Consider the following 25,143-nt stretch of genomic DNA (forward strand, 5'->3'; position numbering starts at 1 on the left):
AAGATGAAAACTCAAAATCACATCTGCTTATGCTATTAAAAAAAAAAAAAAAAACCAGAAAAATATAACTTGGCATGTTTCACAATATGATAGCTATTCTGGCTAAATCCTAGTGCAGTAATTACAGACAACCTATCATTCTAATGCAGTTCTGGCTGTGTAAAGCTTTCTTCTGGACCCTGAATGGCTTCATTGTCTTACTCCTGGCAGCAATCTCTGAGGGATGTATGGATTTCACTGCTAGGTACGTGTCCTCACACCGAGGTGCCTATTCACAGCAAGGGTGTACTGCCTGTAATTGCTAATGGAATAAGGACCACTTATGCCTTACATTATTCCTAACAACAGTATCTTCCACGTGAACACGCTGAAGTACAGAAACTATTTATTTCCCTGCATTTCTAGGTGATTAACATACAAATTATTTATTTCTGTCTTGACAGGTATTGACAGCTTATCACAGATTTTGCACTGGTGCTGTGTGCAGCAGCCATGTAAATCAGTTGCCAAATCATGCTAGTCTGTCCTGAAAGCAGTATGGAGCAGGTGTTAGACCCAGTAATAGTTTTCCCAATCCCAAAGCAGCTCATATGAATCCCTGTTTTGCATGCCTCACTTCTGTAAGTGGCGTGACAAAAACACATCAGAAGTTTCCAGGGAAGAGTCAGGACTGTTAAAGAACTGATGATAGAACAACTTCCAAATGTCACAAGAGTCCAGTTTTAATGGCGTCTTTCTAAAATGAACCCTCTCAAAACTGGTCTTTTTTTTTGTTTTGTTTTTTTTAAGAGAAAAAGGAACAATCTGTCTACCAAGGTAACACCAGGGACAGCAATTTCTTTCTTCTATCTTCAATTACTCGCTTACTCATTTTCTTCATCCTTTTAAATCTAACCCACTGTTCTGTGGGCTGGGAAGTAAAGCAATTACCTGATTCTACAGCTCCTCTGCAAAACCTTTCTCAGGTCAAATTGGGAAATCATAGTAGTAAAAACGTGGATGTTTGTTCCTCAGAACTCAGGGCAAGAAGAGTGGGAACTTTTAAAGTGAGATTTAATGTGAATTATGAATTGAAAAACTTATGCTAAAAGCATCAACGAGCACAGAGACTCACCATTTACCCCTTCCCTAAATAAACCTGAAGTTTTACAGGCAAAATGTTCCCATCTGTTCATTTACACAAGAATTACAAATAAGGAAAAATACTACATTAAACCAACATTTGTGAAGAGGTAGTCAGCTAAAATTCTTCATGAGGAAATATTTTTTGTCTTTTTATTTTACAGCACTGTATTCAAAAAGATGATGATGTTGTACACCACTTCCATCATCACACTTAATGAGATATAACAGCGACTTGGGAATTTTCAGTCTCTGTGTAATCAATGAAAGCAAGAACTAGCAGATTTGTTTTTCTCTTGATAGCTACTTAAATATGCAAAAGTGATTTTTTTTCTTCCAAAGCCTATTTTTTTAATTTACAACAGAACTCAGTGCTAGAATGAAAATGTATCAGGAGGATTCCTGAACTAAAAAAAAAAAAAATCTACCAACAAAACCACAAAAAAACCACACTCTAATGCAAGTAAGAAGGATCCAAAGCTCAGTAACTGCTATATATTTGAAAGAATATGAAGAAAATAATTTAAGATACTCTCAGTGCAAGTCATTTAAATCACATTCCCATTATTTCACCACATATAAAGAACTCCCATATATTTCTACTGGATATAATATTCTTGAAGATTTAAAAATTATGTCTGCATACAATGATGGTGGTTTTCCTTAAACTCATTTCTAGGTCTTTTTAGCTTTGTGTTTTGGCAAATATTTGTCCATTTCTACTAGAAGGTAGAAATTTTGAGGTTTGGTTTTCTTTTCTGTTGTTATTGGTGTGACAGCTTTGGGATACATATTAGTAGACTACAAAGGTTATTCTCCAAAAATGAAACACGTTCCTGTCCAGGTAACATGTTAAGCAACAGACATGCTGGATCAAGTTTGACCTCACCAATATAAATCCGATCCTTTTAATAGCAAAGAAATGTCAAGTACAATCTGCACATCATTTGCCTGACACAAGATAGAAGAGCAATAATTTGAGTACTGCATATCCTTAACTCATTGAGCTATTATGTAATCTAATGTAAAGAACAATAGAGTTCTATGTAAATCACCACCAGAAATCTGTCCCAGTAGTGTAAAGATGCTATAGTGGTAAAACTTGTAAAAATCTGAATGTTAAGGAGGTGCAATTAAATCACCTAAAAACCACTAAATAGACCATAACAGGCATGTCAAAAGCACTACATATTTTCAATCATGAATAAATTAGACATTATAAAGCAAGACAAAAAATTTTTGCATAATTCTTTGTATTTTACACATGCCTTTGTTAAATGGAGCTAATGGTTCAGATTCCAAAGTCTTAAACCCTACAGGCTGCCAATAATTTGAAAGCCTAGAAGAATCCAAAATGACTGCTTTAACTCAGATGATCACATTTTGTCCAATGCATAAAAACTGTGAGCCACTTTTCAGGTTTTATTTCAGGTACTAGGGGCAGATTTTAAAGTTAGATGCATGTTTAGCACTTCACAGATTATTGTCTTCTTACTACTGAAGTAATGTTTACTGGGCAAATGTAGTTATCAAGCAGTAACACATCATGTACTCTTACAGGGATATATAGAATGAATCAATGGGATGTGGTCATTTCAATTAAACTTTTTCAGCATGGAAAATTACTTTCAGATATCTCACCATATCCACTAATCTTACAGAAAAATGGAATAAGCAGTCTAACATCCAGTTGTAGGTATAGTTGGGACTGGGTCAAAAAACTAAAAGCCATACTAGTTTATTTACTGAAACTACCAGATCATTTTACAGCCAGACCCTGCCATATTCCCTGTCTACCCTGACTTTTTGGGCAAAGTTAGTTCACTTTAGATTAAATGGCTGCTGGATGAGATGTGAGCCAATCCAGATGGCTTTCACTGCAGGGAATTAGGGACCCTTCCCATGAGACCTTCTAGAGGCTCAGCTGCAAGAATGTGAAACAGGTGTCCCTCCAGCCAGGGCTGCTGGAGAGCAACCAAGAGCTACAGCTTTTCAGAAAGCTCCAGCTCTTACAAAATCACAATGGAACATATTACCCACCTTCTGGCCAGCAAGCCACTTTTGTATTGTTTAAACTACAACACTGATGAAGTACACTGGGAAGAACTGGCACACAGCACCCCCAACCTCAAAAGAACTACTGTTATAAATACGGGCTTTTTATGACTTTGGAATGTGTTGGGAGATGATTGCTTTAATTTTACCAATGTCATTAAAACTGTTTGCCCTCTCCACACAGATAGTCACTAAGGCATTAATTCTCATCCTGCCCAGCAGGAGAAATATCAAGCTAGCAAGAAGACAGTAATGTGAGAAAACAGTGTGAGCAGTGCTAGCGGGAACAGCAAGCCAAAGAAATTAATCCATCTACACTGCAAATAAACACAGATTAAATGTTTGTGACTAGACAGAAGTCATACCCACAAGACCCAAAACCTACCTCAGCAATTATATCTCTGTGCCTCCTATCAAATGTGTCAATTAGTTAGACTTAGGGTTCCTAAGTGAAATTTTGTCAAGAAAAGCTTTTTTTGAGTTTGGGAAAATTTAATGCCTGTTCAGTAAGGTAGATTGTGACTTCCACTCATTGTTTAAGCATAATGGCTCCATAATTCAGGAAAAATTCAGAACTCTTCAACAGACATTTTTTACAAAACTTAAGGAAAAGATACAAAACGGTTCATGAGTGTACATATAAATTTTAGCATAAGCTCCAAAAAAATGAGCTACATTGCCTATCAGTAAGGAAAAAAGAAGAATCTCTATACATTTTTATTAAGTAAAATGGTAAGTTCAAAACCAAATTGTGCCAAATCTTGGGCTGCTTGAATTGGAGTTTTTTAAGCCTTAGACTACTTTGAGAGCATATATTTGATTGTTTTAGTTACACTCTGGGCAGTTTTATCTAAACTTTTTGACATTATATTTGCTTCTGAAATCTAAGGTGCATTAATTGAAACAACTTTCAGTTGTATTTCCTTTTAAAGAAAAATTGCTTAAATTATAAGCAATAAAGTAAAATCAAAGTCAGTCAAGTAAAAATAATCATTAGAGGAAGATTATTTCCTGAGGATGTGCATCTACAGGGGGGCCCCTTTTGTGAAAGCAGCCACTTTTGTGCTGAAGTGGCTTCTTTCCCACATCATCACTGAAGAGTGAAATTCTGAACTCCTTCCTGCTGCAGCAACTATCATCTCCAGAAAAGGATATGATGCTTGTGTACTATGGTAGGCACAACCACAGAACAAGAAGATTGCCACTCCATTTGAGCAGTGAATTACAGTTGTCTTGGAATTTCATGACTACCAATGGCAGTGGTGGCTGGGGACATCCCTGCATCTCTACAATCCGTGCTGCTTTGAGAACAGTGAGCTTGGAAAGGAGTCTGAACTCAATGCCAAGTATCACAAAGTAGGCTGGGATAGATTCTGCTCTCCCTTTAGATATTTCTGTAGAAAGGTTCTGTGATTTTCCTTTTCAAGCAAGCTGGCTCAAACCCCTGTCATGTGCAAAAGGAAAGGCCCAGGCTGTGTTGAGTTCAAATACAGTGGAGAGAAGTTAGCCCTACATCTGAGAAAACCCCGGTTCAAAATGAATCATCCCTGTGAATCTACTGGCTGCTTGGCAGCCAGATACAACAGCTGTCCAAATTTAAAATGGAAAATTCTGCCCCAGAGCTCTGGAAAACAGAACTGGAATGGCATTTGCAGTCAGGCATACGGACCTACAGAGCTGGATGAAAAAACCAGCTATCATTTAGGAGCTCTGTGGTTCACCCACTGACACTTATTTTATTACCTGTGACCAAGTCAAGCTTCTAATAATTGCAGAGGATAAGATGAAAACTAATCTTCAGCAAAGGAGCTATCAACATATGTGATATTTTAGCTACCTTTGGATGGACATTCTCAAGTACAAAATTACCAGCTCTACAGTCAAACCTTTCCCCTGCTGGAGGAAAGCAGCCAGGCTCTGTAGATGTCAGGGACAGGTTTGGAATACAAGACCAATCCTTCCTAAAACCTTTGAGTTCATATTCTGCCTTAAATCAGCAATAACCAATGTCCATCCTGTAGGATACCCTCGTCTGTCCTCAACAGCAAGGTAATTAAAAAAATATACAACCAAAAAATCCCCAAAACAAATTACAAAGATTAAAAAACTGCTGGATCCATTCACTAAAGAATTTCAGTTCCATTTTTCTTTGCCTCCCTCTCCAGGAATGTGAAGATCTTCTGACTAGAGTTGGGCTCTGCAAAATGCTGATATGTGTTGCATGTCTGGGTACTGTTCTGCTCTGCCTTCATTCTCCTCCACACAAATGTCATAAAGAGGATGCAGCTGTACCAAAATGTAGGGAGATTTTTTAAAAAAAAATAAGTAATTTTTAAAAAAAGACATATCTCTACTATTCCATGATTTTATGTGGGGGCTGTGTAACAAGTGGACTACATTTAACTACCAAAACATTCAGAATTCAGATATGAAAGTGTTTTTAATTTGGGGAAATAAATTGTTTATTTTAAAATAACCAATTTATTTATTTTAAAATAAGGTGCATTTCTCCCTTGTCTTTGAATTTATTCTCAGGCCTCATATTGAAAAAGAATGTGTGTAACTCTTTGTAACTGAAGAAAATAAAACTATTTTGTGTGCTATGCTATTTACCATCCTTTAAATACTACAACATGCAAAAACATCCCATGAGGAATGAGACAAGGAGGAAAAAAGCAATATGCACATGTAAGTAACACACATATGTGTTTACATGCATGCATACAGTGAAAAACTTCATAAACCTAAATAAAATATTTGCTGTAATTACATTAAATTGAATTTATACCATTTCACAAAACTATCATCATTTAATATTGAGCAAGGGTTTGTCTAGAATCATCTGTCTAAGCCAAGTCTTGTGAAACAGACAAAGCCAACACAACAAAAGAACTGAGATGTCATTATATCTGACCAGTTTTGTGGGGGATGGTTCTCTTTTTTTTGTGTGTGCAAATTCTGAGACATGGTACATAATATCCAGAGAAAAACATCCAAGGTCCATGCATCTCCTAGTGAAGGGGTCAGAAAATAATTCTTCTGTTAAGAAACAAATTATTCAGCCCAACTACATTCAAATCCATGGAGCTTGCCTGCCCCCACGAGTTCACAACTGGGATGCACATGGCAAAGAAAACTATTCAGTGAAACCATAAATAGTATATATATAAAAGAAAAAAAACCAACCAGAAATGTAGTACTGCATTGTGACTGACTTTAAATTAGAACATTTGCATTTGTTAGTGGATTTTCTTCAAGAGAAGCATGCTTTTTCAAATCACAAAGATTTTAATACTTTTCTTTTACAAGTTTGCAATTAAAAATATGGGGAAAGGTACAAATACTGAAATACCAGCCTTTTATCCACCCTTCTCAAAACAACGATCTTCATTAAGAAACTGATTTAAAGGATAATTCCTTCAACTAATACTCATAATAAGCACAAAATAATGAAATAAATAATTAAAAAATCAAACCACAAAAGGAACGATGCTATACAGAGCCACACAGACACACAATCATAGATATTTAATTCTGGTTTGTTTTAACTTCACTGCTGAAGTGATACTGAAAGGTCAAAGAAACTCAGTGGCCCATCAAGACTTTTTTTTCCTTCCTTTTAAATATGTTCTTCTCTGGAAGGACTAAAGCTAAGAGGAATTCAGCTGCATTTGGTAAAAGGCTGGTTTATTAATTTTACCAGTGTTCAAGTTGCTAGATGCCCATAGCTCCAGACAAGTTGTCCTAGGAAATCACATGCAGCTGCATGGTAAACAACAACAGCAGCTTTAACATATGGATTTTGTGGTCTCTCTTATTGGTTACTATAAAGATGTATCTGACCCAGGGACCTCATCCTGTATGTGTCAGCTCAGATGAACGGCACCAAATTTATACAAAATTAGTAATTCTCTACAGCATAGATGTCATCAGGTCTGCCTTTCCTGGTTACAACATTACCCATTTTCCTTAATAAGAAAAAAGTTCCTCAAGTTATGTCCAAGTCATTTAAAACCTCATGCTTCCAAACAGCAGTAATTCTCTGGCATTCTTCTGTTAGCACCCAGGATCTGCAGACAGCAGTCTGACAATGAAGAAGAATTGCACTGTCTTTGGGATTTACAGATAATTCTCAGGCTTTTTAGTCATTCTTGCATATTATTCCACACTGCAATCACACTTGGCTGAGAAGATGTGATGTCCCCCAACAGCATCTGCCCCTGTGGCCAGAGGAGATCTCCCTTCTCTCTTGGCGGGGGTTGCACCCTCACTCACACAGAGGGCAACTGTGGAATCCTTTGAACCCTTCAGGGAAATCCCCGGGGCCTGGCCTTGGAGCAATACACCATAGAGTCTCCACCTAGGCTGAAAGAGAAGACTTCCCCCATGGAGCCTTGCAACCATCTGAGTTCCTTTCCCCATATGTCCCAAATTCTAGCGATTTCTCCTTTCCCTGTTCCCTCATTCGTTGTGATATCCCTGGTGGCCAGCCCTGTCTTCCCTTTGCCCTGCCCTTTGCCCAGCACCCTTTGCCCTGCCCTTTGCACCATCCCTGTGTTCTCAGAACATTGGCCACTGACCCCTACTTCACCCTGTGCACAGCACATGGCTTGATGTTTTGTCCCTGATTTCCCTTCGGCGTGCTGGAATAAACATTCACTGGAATTTATCATACAAAAGGCCCTTCTGCCTCTCTTTACTGAGCTAGCCATGGCAAGTGTGGTGGGAGGACTTGACTGCTTTGCCTGAATGCTTGGACCCAAGTGGCTTTTCCACAGGAGATGCTTATTAGGAAATAGGTAGCAGCATCTATCATCTAAACCCCACGCTGCTACAGGCAGCTCGCCTGCTTGTGCTAGCAGGCATCCACCCCCACATCCTTGCACTGCTCGGAGTGGTCCAGGGGCTCAATGAAGAGATTTGTGGCAGGCTCTGGGGCCTGCCCTGCTCCAGGTTATACCAGAGGAGATGTCTCCCATCACCACACACTGACTTGAACATCTCAGCACATCAAAGTGTCAGTGTGAGGAGTGCAACTTTGCCGAGTTGCAAACCTCAGCGGGGAGTGCTCCATCCTACCAGCAGGAATCCTCTTTTCAGCACAGCCCTGCGTTTCCCCAGCCTAGCACCAAACACATGCCATGGCATGGAAATATGGAATTCTTTGTTTATGGCAAACAGTAGCTTAGAACTATGAAAGTCTGCTTATGGAAAAGATCCCAATAGGTCATACACTGATGAGCTCCTAACAGCACCAAGCATGAGAGTAAACTTGAGGGATTTCTGGATTTTTGCATCACAGATTTGAAAAAAGATTTGCTGCTAATGCTCACATTTGCAGAGCATACTCTGAGTTGGCATCAAATGCAAGTTTTTCTGATTAGATCTAGAACTACATTTACAAAATCTTGTCTTTTACAGATTTGTAAAAACTCCTGTCAGATTAAAAATAAACAGACAAACAAAACCACCACAAACAAACAAGCAAAACCGAAAAAGTCCTAGACTGCAAGAAAGCATCCCTGCCACAGAACCTACACAAGGCTGAAAAACACTCAGAACACAGGAACCAACTGTTATTTTTGGGAGGATAAAATATCTCACCAGTAAGTGCCAGAAAGGAAAATATTTACAGTGCACTGTATAATAAACCATAACATGCAAGCCAAATTAAGTAACCCCTTAGCCTAAACATCAAACATCTGCTGGCATTCAACTGAGAAATGGAAATTTACAGCCAGAACAGTTATCTCTACCATTTCTAAGGCTGAAAAGATTGTGTTCATGAAAACGAGTTGTTGAAAAACTTTGGTGAGCAGCTGACATCTGGTGTGATACTGGTGCCCTCTGCTGCCAAATATTACACTTCAGTTACCAGCTTTCTTTTAAAATGAGATTCCAATGTACTACAAAAAATATCATGCCATATAGAGAAAGGAAACCAAGTATTTCTGTCGGTAGGTGAATTTTAAGAAAAACAGTCCTGACAGACATTCAGTATTGTGGTAAAGAGAAGATCTAAGTACTCTGTTAGAAAACCTTCTGTGGGATTTCCACATTGAGCTTCATACTATAAAACAATCTAAAAGATTCATCTAATAAATTAAAACAATCCTCTGTTTTTCAACAAGCAAAGTGAAGACTTCAACTAGTGAAATGGAGCCTTTGTGGTTTTGGTCTTCTTTTTAAGTTTACTTTTAAAAAATAAACTAAAAAAGTCAATTTTCAGGCTGAATTACGTCCATATAGATTCGGAAAAATTAACTGTAGAATTAACAACTGGCTTGCAGATTGCAGCTCCTCCAAATGCCAGTACAGACAAATAAAATCATTAGTTACATCTTTAATATCCTCATCAGTTTATTTATATATCTTTACACTTCCATTCTCTTTTTCTTTACTTTTACTTAATGTATTTTGCTCACCTTTCTCACACAGCCTTCAGCACCTTTCTTGTGGTTGCTCTGCCTGAGATCTATCAAGCAGCAATGTTCACAGAAACATCAGGAAATCAAGATGTCAAAAGCAAAGGGAAACTTGAGAAAAATATCTCAATTACTGGTAAATCTGGTTGTGCCACCTGCAGTTCAACTTGTCTGTCACTTTCCATTTTTAAACTTTAATTTCAGGTACTTTAAAATTATTTTAAGTGTTAGAACAGAATACCTAGCATTTTCTTTCTGTGCAAAAGCCTTAGCAAGTTTTAGCAATTATTTAACCATTTTTAGGAATGCTTTATTAAGCACTACATTGCTCTATCTAAATCAATTTTTATGTAATTGTTTGTCAAAATCCTAGCCCACTCATTCTATTCAAGGAAAACTTCTAAAGACTTGGTCTTGTTTGAAATTCCTTTTGAACATGGGCTGCATTTGGCTGCATTATAAATACTTAAGACTAACTGAATTTAACAAATCTCTTCGGAACACACTTTTTTCTGAAGATGTTGCCTCTCCTGAGCATTCCCTGGCTCCACCTTGCAGGCTTAGAGAAAAAAGCAAACCAGGAGTGGAGTGGAAAGATAGGGTAAGTAGAAGGGCACAGAGCACAGTGAGAGTGTCAAAGTCATGAATTTGTGAGTGAAAAGGCTTAGAAGAAGTGCAGGAATGCTAGGGCAGAAAGCAAGATGGTACACACAATATTAATAAAATTCACAAGCATTTCAAACATTCACATCAACTGAGATGTTTTCACTGTTTTAAGGTCAATATTACTTGAGGTCCTGGGCTGTTATTCCCAGTGATTAATTATATCATGTTCTTGTGATACTCCTGTACACAGCCAGAGGATTATACAGGTAAAAGTTACTCTGTGAAAATAGAAATTACAGAACTGTGTTTTGTCTCAAACATTTCCAAATAAGTGTTTATGAATGAAAATACAGTCATATGAATCTTCATCTCTGTCTCATTACTTAAAAGATTATCAAATACTGACAGTGACAGTCACTATTTACAACTACATTCTTTCTTAACACCAAGAAATGAATATGCATGATTAGTCTTTATCTTCAAAACCTTACCTGGAAGAATAAATCAGTAACGGCTCACTTATATGATAGCTACTGAAAGATTTTAGCTTCAAAACGAAATGACCGGAGAATGAAGCTCGCAAAGAGTAGAGAAGAGCAACCTCTGGTGGTCAAAAAGGTAAAAACAAGAGGAGAAATCCAATGTACAGTCCTGTGTTATCCCACTGGTCCAGCATTAGGGGAATTTCAATGGCAAAGGGCAGAACGTGGTGGCTTTTTTTACCTGGACATACCATCTGTGAATTTAGGTCTGCTAAATAAAAGGATACTCAAATCTTATGAAAACTATGTATTACAATGAGAGGAGAGGAGAAGAATCTCCTTTCTGGCAGAGCGCTGTAAGACATGGATTTTGCTGTGCTGAAAGGTGCTTTATTATTAGTCAATACTACTAAATGACAAAGGGTTTTACTTTAGAAGGAGCCATATTTACATAAAGCAATATGGCAACTGACCCGAAGGTCTGGCAAAACAAAAGCTCAGCAAAACAAAATCTGTTCAGAGTTGGGGTTTTTCCACAGCAACAAGTGATTTCACAAGTTTTGAAATAGTAGATAGAGAAAGAGAGGGTTGTAGGAGTAAGAAGAGTGGAGGTGGATGGAAAACTACTAATAGCTTTCAGTAGTACAGACAATCTGTCATCCATGCTGTTCTACCATTAAGCGAGTGATTAAATCTTATCAATATAAAATTTAAAAAGGATCAGGTCTAAATTTTAAAAGGATCAGATCTAGTGTGGCACATATGCAGCATTGTTCTAAAAATGTCCCTCTGCCACTGCCAAAGCCAACAGGAAAATCTAAATGTAAGGATTCATTGCTTTTTTTATAGTTGAAAAGCTTTCCCAAATGATAAAAATCTACAATCGCCACTTTGGTAGAGTATCATCTGCCAAAGGAAATAACAGGGAGATGAGAACTAAATAGCTGCAGACAGCAGCTCACAATCTTTGTGATGAGTTTTTCAGCATTTTAGACCAATTCCAGATTTCAGTCTCAAATCACAAAATCTCAGCTTCCTGTTCAGGGCTTTCACAGTCCTACAACTCATAACATTGTAAGACTTCAAATATTCAGGCTTTCCTTTTTTTTAGGAAGAAAAAGGATGAACATCCTCAGGTCTTCAACAAGAATAGCTAAGTAAATGCATCACATGGTGTTTGCTTCTGTCCATCTCCCTCTCACCCACTCTCCTAGGAAAGTTTTATCCTACCTAGCCTGGCAAACTGGTACCATTAATCCAGATGACTAGCTGGAACAAGGAGGCTTCAGAGATCCAGCTGACATTAGTAACTCCATAGAATTTAGGGACTGGTCATACTCCTGCAGGGTTTGGCATCCCAACTCCATCCCAGTCTTGCCCTGTGTTAATTTTCAGAGCCCAACTCAATCTACTGCTTAATTGACTACCACTCATTCACACCATGCAAATTACCTAGAATTGTGCACTGCCATTTCACTGTATGACTTCACTTTGACTCTTTATTTTCTGCCTGTCAATAACATAGGGTGAATGATCATCACACAACAACCTAATTGTTTATCTCACTTTCTATCACTGCAAATCTGAACTTTTTTCTTTTTTTTGATTACGCACACATCATCTCCAGTAAACCTGTGACTCAAATCTTCAGGCAAATAATTTGTCATGAATGGTAGGTTGCAATATATCAACAATTGAAGTTAAATTGTTCAAAACTAGGTTGCAACTATTTCACAGCCTAGAATGACAAGCAAAAGGTAGCACCCTATCTTTAGAAAAAAAAATACTTGAACTGTGGTAAAACTATTTGAGTCAGAACCCCACACTTTATGGCACCAAAAAAAAAAAAAAAAAAAGAAAGAAAAGCATTTTGCCTATAGATCAGTTAAGAGGTGGGGCTCATTGTGCTGACTATTACTAAAATGGCCAACACTTCCAACATTTCTAGATGCTGTTCCCAGATTTTAATGTCTTGGACAGCATTTATTAGGCAAGTGAAATTTTCACACTTAGACAAAGATTAATATTTGGTCCATGTGACTAAACATAGTCCATCCATTTCTGAAAATAAAACACAAGAGAAATGCAGTTTGTGTCTGCCTTTAGAAAGTCCTGACAACTTTCAGTGCAAAAGTTGGAAATGGCTAAGCAGGCTTCATACTGATGGAAGAACAAACAGGGTTAGAGGAAGAGGTGGAGAGAGGGACACTAGGGAAAATCCAGAGGAGAACCACCTCACAAGGAGAGAGCAAGGATGTAAAAACGGAAATTCAGGGAGAATGAATAAATGAATGAATGAATGAATGAATGAATGAATGATCGATCAGACACGCTGGAAGGAGGTAGATCCAGCTGGATATCAAAATGGAACAAAGGGCCCAAGGGGAGTGGGAACTCAAAACCAAAGACTAGGGAAAGAAATTGAGAGAGAAAGCCAGAGAAGCTAAGAAGTTGGAAAACAAAGCATGATAGCACAGCACAGGGAACCTCCAAACTACCAAAGCTCAGTGAATAAACCCAGAAACAGCCTAAAGAGGGAGTTAGCAAAACACAGAAAGGAGGTGTGGTGTGTCAGCCCTGGCCAGCAGCCATGCACACACCCAACTGCTCACCTACTCCCTTTTTCAACAGAGCAAGGGCAGGAAAAGGATGGAAAAGCTCATTGGCCAAGATAAGGATGGAGACTGTTCCATCATGGGCAAAACAGACTTCACTTCTGCAAAGTCAACTCAATTTGCTGCCAACAAAAACAGATTTGAAAAGTGAAAACAAACACTAAAACAACACATTTCCCCCATGTTTTCCCAAAGCTTAAACTTAGTTTTTCACTCTGAAATCCTGGGGCAGGGGTGGGACACAGAGAATGCCATGAAAATGAGAGAGGGGGAAAAGAAGCTCCCAAGTGAGCACAAGGAAATTACACACACCAGAGCTCTACTAGGTATGTTGAAGAGAACAGCAATTAAAAGCTGGAGTCATTTGAGTTTGTGCCTCTTGCAGGTAATGATTACAAGGTATTAATTACATTATTCCAAATTATTTTCCCAATAACCTCCTTTCAGCCTAGTCAAGGGACTCCGTCTGGGGAATATATCAGGATGTCAAGGAGGTTACTGCGGACAGCCAGCTCATGAACTATTCTGAGCAATGAGAAACACCACAGAAGAACCTATGAGAAAACTCTTAGTTCTTATCATCAAAGTGCTACTTGGATACTGTGCTGTACAACAAGGGATTTTTGAAAAAGATAAAGATAAAAGACCTAAGATAAAGTAGATTAAAGATAAGTAGCTTAAGATAAAACTAAGTAGCTGCTCATCTGAGACATAAAGAAGAGAAAAAATACAAGCCTGAAAGAAATCTTAGAAGCTCCTGAGGCCTATATTTTGCCTAAGGCAGGCTTTAGCTAACTCTCAACTGTTTTTGAAGCTTCTTTCCAAAATGTTTTGGACAAATCCTGCAAATTATTAGTGCTGGTGCTGCTTGTCCTCATATTAGAAAGTTTTTGCAATGTTTAGCAAATCAGCTATGCAGCCATTTAAGTCATCCATCTAATTATTCATGTCTTACATCAGACTGCTCTAAGCAACATTGGTTGTTGATGTTTTTTCCCTTTCACACAGCCCTCATGTGCTTTGTTTCCTGACACTACCATTGTGAAATATATAAACATTTTTATAATTAATTGATCTCCACATTTAAAGTTGTAGCAAATTTCGTCCCCAGCATTCCAATTAAAACTCTCTCCTATAAAGGAATTGCCATCACTGCCTTTTACCTTACACATGGCCTCCTCCCTCTCAGCATTGGCACACACACTTGAGATTTCCACAGCATTCAGGCTGACTGGCTAAAAAGGCAATCTTTCTAAGTCAACTCTTGTAAGACATCTCCCTCATCACTGCAGGAGCCTCACCCTCTGCACACAACCTGCAATCAGTCACCCCACAAGCCACTACAGAGTTTACTGAAATAATATAAGGTTCTATATATGAATGATGTCTAAGAAATGCAAAAAATGGCCTCAACAGCTCATATGTTCTGAAAATATCTTTCCAAATAAATCCTAGCTAAACATTCAACTTTTTTTTGTGTCTACATTACACAGTCTCTCTTATCTTTTCCCACAGACAAGATACTTGCCTGCAGATGAAATTCTTGCCAGGGGTCCTAAATGAACACCATTGCTCTCTGAAGGATTGCATAAAATGACATTATTTCAGTTTCTGTAATCCAAAAGGTCATCTAATTTGTGAATGACACGGTGATTCTTCCATCACATTTCTTCAGCATATGTTAACTTTCTTAGGCCACCACCACAAATATCCTGAAAGTCAAGCCCATGCCTGACTTTTAAAGAATATCCCACCATTCTCAATTTCCCTTTAACTTGTCACTTTCTATCAGAGAGTTCCTTACTGATTTCATATCTCCTTCATTAATCCACATTTAATTTTGCTACACTAGCAAATTCCAGTATAGCACAGCAAAATTATGGTATCACTCACTTTCCATGTTGGCTTTTTTCATTTATACAAATAATTTATATTTAATTGAAGAAAATCAAAACAAAACAAACAAAAAATCCTCAGAAGCTCTACACACTGAAAACCATTGAGAAAAACCATTCCAGGATGAGATTATTTTTATTTATTGGAGTTGCAATATGTTAAGTTTCTTATCATTTGTTCACAGCTGCCTATAAACAAACACATTCATTACAACATCCCAATGACAGTAGTGCTGTTTCAAGAATTATGATGAAAATATACAGGATTATGAGGTTTCTTGTAACTATTTTCCACCTCAATTATAGGAATTAAGTTTACTCAGATACAAGGGGGACTATTCAGTCTATTTAATTTGCAATTGACTCAGAAAATAATAAATAATTCAATGGGGTAGAATGTATCCCAGATCTCCTAACTGGGTCATTTTTGTTGCATTCATCAGCATTTCAATAAATCTCACAACTGTCTCATCTAAAAATCTCTTTACTTGGTCCTCAGAACCATCTGGTAGGGTCCTGTGGTTGCTTTAGCTGAATGTAGGTTTCTAACTATGCAGTTTTACAAACTACATTGTAAGCTTCTGAAACCATGTCTCGACTTTGTCTCTTTTTCACGTTACATTTGTAGTGGGGCAAGGCTTTTTGATGTGGCTGAGAAAAATAAACAGAATTCTTGCATTTCCCATACAGAAGGAGAAGAAGCAGTCCAGGAACAACTTAATAGCCAGACATGGTTTTACTCTCTCCCTTGAAATGAATATTTAATCAGCTCAAGAAATTGGCTTCCTGACCATCAACACCAGTGGAATGATGACAGCATTCCAAGTCAGACTCTTGTTTGGCAGGTTTCTTGTGCCTCACAGCTGAAGCAGAGGGGAGACAAACCCCACACTGTTCAGATCATGATCAGTTTGCTAATGCAACTCTCTACCTGCAGCTGATGAAACACTGAAGACATTTTATGGAAAAGAAGCAGATGGGGTGAAGGCAGCTGGGAGTCAGAACACTGCCCATGTATGAGGCTGAGGATGAGCAGCCAGATTTCACAAGGGGCCCTGCTCCCTTTCCCAGCCCTGTGGGGAAGGTAATACTCCTCTTCAGCTGTTAAAAATGTTGTACCTGCAGTGTCACCTGGACTCTTAGCTCAAAGTAAAGCTTCTGTACAAAAGCAGAATAATTCTCCTCACAGTTCACTGTTGACATTTTTATTATTTGTACTTTGCCTCACCATACTGCTAATAGAATAACCTGTCTCCCATTAGGGCTCTCACTATGGTGCTTCTTTCACAGCTTACTATCACATGTTGCTTCTTATCTCCCACTATGCTTCCCTACATTTTCTTCACTGCTTTAATCCCAGTTCCCATTCCCCCCTAAACTTTGCTCCCAATCCCCTTTTGAAAGGCTATCATAATCAAATTGTAAACAGTGCTGCAGTTACCCTTGACAACTGCCAGAGTGTTTTCAGTAGGCTTCCCAATGAACAGCTCAAATGGGAGTAATGAAGCTGAGGGATGAGTCAACAAAAAAACCCCTCACACTGAGCTTCAAAGGCTCCTTCAAAGCACTAGTTTTGCTATCATGCTTGCAACCCCAAAATACCAAGTTCCTCCCTTCCCATCTATTTACTTGATTACTCCTTACAGATACAACAGCACTGTGGTAATTCTTTCCTCATTCATCAGTAATGAAAAGAGCTATCAGAAAACAGAAAGCTCTACCCAGTTCCTTTGTGGTTTTGGGAGATTTGAGCCCTGTGCCACAGAGCTGGGCAGAGCACTCAAACTTCACAGCAAGCTCCAGTTTGCACCAAGAGTGCTGAAAACCTCTCTGTCTGTAACTGTGGCTGCTGCACAATATTCAGTGTATTTCTGCTAGGCCAACAGGACAGTAATGGATCACAGGAGATATGAAGCATACCATTTTACCTAAGGAGAAAGAAAACTGCAAACTAACCTAGAGTAAGCAATAAATCAAGATATTAATTCACTGTACATGTGCATGCTCTGTTTCCAGAGGGGGAAAATACACATTATAAGTCACTATAAATGTGTGCAACAGTTTAGCCAGATCATGCTCGGCTACCCAACAGGGTTTTGTTGGCAAGCCCAGAACTCCAATTCATCTAAGTCAGGGTAGAAGAGATTCTGCATCCCCTACTCACAGACTGAAGGACTTTAAGCAAACCAAACACAAGGCCCTCTAAGTGAGTCCGTAGAGTCATACCTTAGATTTATTGTGCTCACAAGTCCATATTATTGCTAACAAACTACAGTGGCTTTACAGGGCTCTCAGAGATCCATTAGGCAATGCCTGTTCATCCAAGATATCATTAAAAGTTAGATACTAATGGTGCCATGTCATGCAAAACTACATGCTTAAACTTCAGGTAGTTATTTCTTCCAGCTAGAATCATGGAATTATTTAGGTTGGAAAAGACCTCTGAAACCATTGATTCCAACGGTGCTATGATCACCACCAATCTATGTCCCTAAGAGCCACATCTACACATCTTTTAAATACCTCCAGGGTCCATGACTCAACCACTTGGGCAGCCTGCTCCAATGCTTGACATCCCTTTCCAAGAAAAAATTTTATGGAATATCCAGTCTAAAACTATCTTGTCTTGTAACTCGCTATTTGGGAGAAGAGACAGACCCCTACAGGGCCACTACACTCCTTCCATGGAGTTCTAGGGAGTTGTAGGGAGCAATGATGTCTCTCTTGAGCCTGCTTTTCTCCAGGCTAAACACTCCCAGCTACCTCAGCTGCTCCTCACCAGCCTTGTGCTCCAGACCCTTCACCCGCTTTGTTACCCTTCTCTGGAAAAATTCCAGCACCTCAGTCTCCTTCTTACTGAACACAGTACTCGAGGTGTGGCCTCACCAGTGCTGAGTACAGGGGCACAATCACTGCCCTGCTCCTGCTGGCCACACTATTGCTGATACAGGCCAGGATGCCATTGGCCTTCTTCACCATCTGGGCACATGCTGGCTCATGTTCACTCAGCTGTTGGCCAACACACCCAGGTTCTTTTTCTCTGAGCAGCCTTCCAGACACACTTCCCCAGGTATGGATCATTGTATGGGGTTGCAGGACCCAGCACTTTTACTTAACCTCATACAGTTGGCCTCAATTATCCTCCACACACTCCAGGATTCTCCTAGAATGTTTCCTCTCTCCTGTATCATATTTCCAGCTGTCATAAGGTACACTCAAAGTGCCCTGTGAGAACAAGGGTTACAGATCTTGAGACTTGTCCCAGATGTTTGTGGAATATTTTCCCAGCTTCTTTATCCTGTTTGGATGGCCTATAACAGACCCCCACCATGAAATCTGCCTCACTGACCTTCTTCCTGGTCTTTACCCATAAACACTCAATCCTATTGTCACCATTACCAAGCTCAGGGCAGTCAAAACACTCTCTAACATACAGGGCTACTCCACTACCTCTGCTTCCTTGCCTATCCCATGTAAAGAATTTATAGCATTCATTCCATCAGCCTGGCTTCTGCTAAACTGTCACTTGGAGTTAGCAGGGTTTCTGGGGAAGGGGAGGAAAGTTATTCCCTTTTAGGAAATAGACAGAAGAGCAAGTAAGAGAAGAGACTAATGAAAAGATGTACTATAATGGATGCAGGCACCCACTTTCAGTGGTCTATCACACAAAAATACTCACAATAAATCCAAGTTTTTTATAGTCTCGAGTGTACATAGATTTCCGTTTCTCCATGCTGCCACTGCTGTTGTTAGGTTCAGATTCGGCATCAAATGCAATTCTTCTGAGTTCAAATATGATATCCCTCTGAGCCTATGTCAAAAAAAGGTTAAAAAATTTGGTTAAAACAACTGATCTCTCACTTAATTACACAATACCACAAAAGGTGTTTCAAAACACGGTATTCCTGCACAGTGCCCAAAGCTTCTGTGTCTAAATTCCCTACTTCATACTTGGAGAGACAGTCAGCAAGAATGACCTCGTGGTTCCCACATTTAAAAGTCCTCACATTTATGAGATTCACACATGGGGTACTTAAGTTTTGACTTCCAGAAGCAGGACCCATGCTAGCAAGGCCTCTGCCTACACAATTTTAACCACAGAAGCCAAGAGATCACACACACTTCAAATTAAGCTGGTGATTAAGCACCTTGCTGGATGAACACAAAATGACTCAGCACTCTGCATTCATTTTGGTAACTATCCATTTTTGCTACTGCAGAAATAGGCAGGAGAGGAATTACCGCAGCTGGAAATGTCTCAAGACAGTGATAACCACACTACCAGCAATATTAACAACACTGTGTTAGTCACTCTCTATGGAGATATGCACTAATTTACTGCATGTACATTCCCAAGAGTCAAACTTTTCCATGTCAAACTTAGGAAGCATAAAATCCTACAGCATGATGTTACTTATGTTTACAACTGTCTCACTCTCCCACCTTCTCTTCTCTAAACTATTAGCTAGTCTTAAGATAACTTCAGCTTAAAAATGAAATCAGGTTCTTCCTTGTACAGGGCCTAAATGAAGGCCCCAAAAATTAAAGAAACAAAACACATCATCCCTACAGCTCATTGACCCTATGTTTAAATCTCTTGAATATCTTAGGGGAGTGCCACTTTTTGCACAATGAACAATATCAAAGTCAATGTCTGCCCACAGTGAGCAATAAACAAATGAAATACTTTATAGGTTCCCAGTAACAAAACCAGGGTTTATTGTTACACAATTTAACTTCAACTCTAGCATACCAGATAGTTTCCATGCCAACATTTAATTTAGCTCTACAGAAGTACTTTTAGGAAGGACCATACACCCCTAGTGCTTCGGAGAAGAGCAAAGGAACAAATGCTGGACAGCTGCTCAGAGTTTCTCAGGAAGACAGAAAATTCAGTTTGTGGAGCTTCATGATAAGAAGAACTGCCTGGCCATTTTGTACTTTTGCACAAGTAATGAAATACCTAATGCATCTTACTACCAAAATACATAACCCAACTTCACAGACAGAGAAAATGAGTGACTTATGTAAATGTTCCTAGGAAGTGTTTTTTTTTCCTCCATGAGCTTTAGGTACATGAGGAGTTGCCGTCTTCCTGCTAAGACCAGATCATGCCAGATGCTTACTTGGTCTTGTGGATCCATTTTTGTCATCATTCTGTCTTCCAGAAGATTAAAGGTAAGTACTTGGAGAACATATAGCTGGTGTGCCATTTCATTATTGATGGCCCTCTGTGCCCTGATAACATGCTGCAAAGAAAGAGAGACAGGCTTTGGTGAATCAGAAAATTGCAGTGTGTGCAGTCAGGGGTTTCCATTCCTAAGTATGTCCTTGCTATGCAATAGCGTATCTGTACTTCAGAAATGAAAAAAACCAAACCCAAAAAGCCAAGAAAACCTCAAACACAAAACCCACCCCCACCCCTTAAAATAAAACCAGGACTAGGACTACTGATTCAGATACTGTTTAAATAACTTAAGGAGACAGGAGTTTACACTACATAGGGTCTGTGCATATACTGAGAAGTAGAATTTAAAAAAAAACAGTGCTGAGAAGTCACTTCAAAGAAAAAATAATTCCATCCCAAGAGCTTTAGAGCTCTGTATTTTATTTGTTTTTTTCAAGAGATTATATATATTAAGAAAATATTTAAGAGAGTAGCTGTCTGAGCAAAAAAGTATTCAGGCTGCAAACACAGCCAGAGAATACAGTGAATAGAATAGCAGGGCTCATTAGGGAGTCAGCATCACACCACAATCCTGCCTCTACTAGACAACTCCAATCTGTATGAGGAATACTGCTTAGAAATACATTAGTGTATGATGTCCTATACATGCAGAATTATTCCATTCAAAAAGCAAACACAAAACTGATGGACAATTTAAAAATACCTGGGGTGCAAAAAACACCAAGTAGTTTTATATGGGAAACGGACCCAGGCCTCTAAACACAGCAAAGGACATAAGGAAAGAGTCATCAAATAGGAGCTGCATATGTCAACAGATGTTGCACAGTTCCAGAGAATAAAAGAATCTGTCTGCCAAAAGGCATTGGAGCATTTTATGGCAATAAATAAATAATTATCCTTATGATTGTTCCAAACTTTTAAAGAACTCAAACAGTGTAAAAATGGGCCTTCTGAAATAAACTCTGGGGGTTTTATATGCAGTGAAATTATGATAGCAAGTGAGAAAGTGTGAGGGGTTGTTTGTTTGTTGTTTGGTTCGTTTACACTCACTACAGAGAATGGTTTCCCCTCATTCCATTGAAGATGCAATCTACTCAAACATCAAAGGCAAAATCCCTGCTTTTTCATGATAGCAGATGCAGGTCTTCGATTTTATATTCATTAACTATTTTATTAGCTTTGATTCATTCTTCTTGTGTGCAAGTAATGATGAATTGTGTCAATCAAGGCAGAATAATCAAAAGAACCAAAAAACACAGGGGGTATTTAATACTGTATTTTCATGAAGACATCACAATATCTGACTTGGAAAATAACCCTTCCAAAAAGCAGTTTTGAACCTATTCAACCACTATTCAAACCTTGTCTTCTATATTACAAGGCTTAAAAACATATCAAAATACAAAGGCAATTAAAATTTATTAAGACCTATGAACTCCATCTTTTCTCTCTCCTACTCAACAGTAACTTTCACAACCATATACTTACAGTTAAGATGATGGAACGAAGCTGCTTCTGTGCCAAAATGTTTGCCATTTCCTGATAAGGTAAAAAAAAAAAAAATTTAAAAAATAGCCAGAAGCAGGTATTTTCATGTCATAGCTAGAAAAACACACTGGCTTAAACGGACTTACATTTCTGCATTGTTACTTATGATTGAAAGGAAGCAGCATATTAGCTTTAGGATTGTATGCATTATTTGAAGTTCACAAAGTCAAAATACCATGAGAAGAGAGACCAAGATAGTTAAAAGTACATCACATGCTGAGGGCTTTGGTGATCCAAAACCCATGGTGAAAGATTTCAGAAGAGACCTCTGTGAGTACAAGAGAGTATTTACATGCTTGTTCAAGCACAACCTTACCCCTTAAACAGTACTGAAGAAAGCACAGACTGGAAGCCAGCCAGGGCTTTAGAACAAGATGTCAAATAAAATGTTTATTTACTTTGATATTTCAGCTGTTTTAAAATCAAGTGCTCTAACTTCCATTCAATAAATCAGCCTACAACTCAGTACTGTTTCATGATAACAAATGATCATTCTCCCCTGTATTTTAGTAGCGATGTTGACATTGCTCCACTCTTTTGTTTTAAATTAACTTGTCTTTCTAGACCTGTCTGAAATCACTGTCGAGGTGAATATGATTTTCTTTTAACTCTTAAGCAGCTGATCCCAACTGTCCATGCTGCAAACTGTCCTACAATGCATGGGAGGGAATATTTTACACTTAGGAAGCATAAGAGTCTAATCTTAACCATACCTACAAGAGCATGCCCTATTTTTAAGTTCCATGAGGTTTTCCATCAGTATAGAAAGGTGTGTATGTGTGTTTGTGAATGAGAGATATGCTTGCACATGCAGTGCATTCCTGCTGAACTTTGTGAGAGCTGAAGACTAATGTAGAATAAATGTTAGTCATTTTTATATATTAAAAAAAAAATCCCCATAAGACGTAACAACTGAGACTGTAACATTGAACATACGAAGGATGGATGACTAAGACACACCTGCAGAAGCAGTGTAAACAAAGCAAGTGTTAGGTGAGAACTTGCTCAGAAAAAGAAAAAGAAAATAATTCTTATTCTAAGATGAGAGGCAATTAGAGATGTTGAACTCTTTCCCTCGTACCAGGTAAAGGGTGCTGCAACAGGACATGGCACTGATAAAGAAGAAACAAGGGACCAAAGACAAGAGAAACTCATCTTCAGGTTTTAAGCCTTTTCTGGTTGCACAGGTTTCAATTGCACATAACAGCAAAGGAATGGATGATATAGATGGTTCCATCTCTTCCAGAAATGTGCAGCTGAGCTGTAGGGGGAGTGCCAGGCATATGATACACTTCAATGTTGCTTGGAACAGACTGGCTGGAATTTGGTCAAACTATGTAACCACTGCCAAAAGATTAACAGGTACAGAAAATAGGATGGTATTTCTGCATTCAATTCAAAGAAAATAATAAAGAGGAAACTCTTCTAATTACTTTATAGAAGACTATCAAATTGTTACTTCTTTCTTATAGCTATCATTTTAAAAGGTGTTATCAATATACTGGGTTTTTTCACTGGACTAAAATTGATTGAAGCAACAAGCACTCAAAAAACCAATATTGCATCAAAATTAACTTTGTCTCCAAAAAGGCTATATTAGCAGCTAATAAGCTGCCTCTTCTAATATAAATGCTGTCCTAGCTGATGAGAACAAGAATTGTCTGACCAAATTTGCCATCTCATTTCCCATAGCAACGTCTCTGCAAAAAATGCAGACAAATCCCAAAGAAGTGTTTCAAACATTCATAGTATCATTTCAATGCTCAAGCTCTCAGCTCTTTCCCAATAGACCTTTTTATTTTCTTTTTTTATTAATAACCTAGGTTTCTGTAGATGATTTGATCCTTGACAGGGACAGAAGAAGAAAAGCAAGCAAAGCAACCAGGGAGACCTCATTAAAAAGAAAAATCTTGGACTTCTTGGGTTTTGCATTACAGAAACAGAAAGGCAGGGGGGAAAAGTGAGGGGAAAGAATTCAGGCAGCAGTGCCAATTTAAATCCCTTCCTTAATTGCAGAGCAGCCATCCACATCATGCCTGTATAGTCGGCAGCAGAGAGGGTGCCAAAGTTCCCAGAGTCATATGAGTTTTGGTGCAGCTTCTCACTTCTAACAATATTAAGTAGCGAGTGCTGAACATTAACTTTTGAGTGCCCATCACCAGATAATTGCATGAGACTTCATCACCTCAGTTCACTGTCTTAGAAAGACAGAGTTCAGTAAGTGCCATCTGTTAATGCTATTTGGAAGGCAATGGACACCTACCTTCTCTATTGTATGGTTTACTAATTAACCACAAGACAGACATAAAGAGAAACTGAACACATTCTGACTGCACATTCTGGGTTATTAAAGGCTGAGGAAAAATTTCTGCAAGTGTCAGAGCTATTATCCTTCAAAGCCAAAGCAGATCATTATCTCCTGATGATCATAAACTCCATGGCTAACAGTTTTGTGTCACAGCAACAGGTACTACAGGTGAAGTCTGTCTGGCTCACTGCCAGCCTCACTAGGTGGTTCCACTGTTGGCAAGATACAGTTTTGCTTGCTGGCAATACACTGCGGTACTGTCATTCAAGGAACACATGCCCACTGATTAATACCAAAGTCTTATCTACATCTGACACTGTTCCTCCCCTTCGAATATGACAAGTCATACTTCTCACAGAAACACAGTGGCAACTATTCACAAATTCAAAAAAGCAAAATATTTTGGTTTCTTTCAAGGATCTATTATAAATATAGATGCCAAAATGGAAAGAAAAGTTTTTATTCTAATTTTTAGTTATTAGGTGCCTTCTTGCCAGTATTGGATGAAAAAGGAAAAAAGAGGGGATGAGGAGTGGAAAAGCCTTTTTTTGCTAATTAAACCATGGGTTTACTTTTCCCTGTTTGTAATGTCAAAAATATTTTTAGAAAAAGAAACAAAACCCAAAAATACCAACCAAACCCCCCTGGAAAACCCTCATTAGGGCTTTGATGTTTGTTTAAACAGTCACCAGCATTTAAAAATGTAAATAAACATAAGGAAAGTCCTTGTCAGAACTGATCAGCAACCCTCAGTGAACTTGTTCTGGACAGTAACAGTATGTCACCACAAGAATTATCATCACTGTTCCTGGTGACAGAAATGTTAAATAAATAAATGCCTAAATCTGTTTTGACACAGGCTAGTAACTTTATAAACATGGATCAAACTTCGGTATTTC

The 25,143-nt window shown here is 38.5% G+C and overlaps 1 protein-coding gene across 5 annotated transcripts in view; it reads right to left on the bottom strand.

Moving 5' to 3' along the window:
* The window catches only part of ELMO1 (engulfment and cell motility 1), a 303,565-nt gene that overhangs the window by 164,579 nt on the left and 113,843 nt on the right, over positions 1-25,143 (bottom strand). For all 5 annotated transcript variants that reach the window (XM_059848786.1, XM_059848795.1, XM_059848803.1 and 2 more), the window contains 3 exons: positions 21,877-21,927; positions 20,327-20,449; positions 18,880-19,011 (listed from right to left, as the gene is read on the bottom strand). In XM_059848786.1, coding sequence (XP_059704769.1) covers positions 18,880-19,011; positions 20,327-20,449; positions 21,877-21,927 — 306 coding nt within the window. The remainder of the gene's footprint in view (positions 1-18,879; positions 19,012-20,326; positions 20,450-21,876; positions 21,928-25,143) is intronic.

This window comes from Haemorhous mexicanus, chromosome 1 (assembly GCF_027477595.1).
Source record: "Haemorhous mexicanus isolate bHaeMex1 chromosome 1, bHaeMex1.pri, whole genome shotgun sequence".
Classification (NCBI taxonomy): Eukaryota; Metazoa; Chordata; class Aves; order Passeriformes; family Fringillidae; genus Haemorhous; species Haemorhous mexicanus.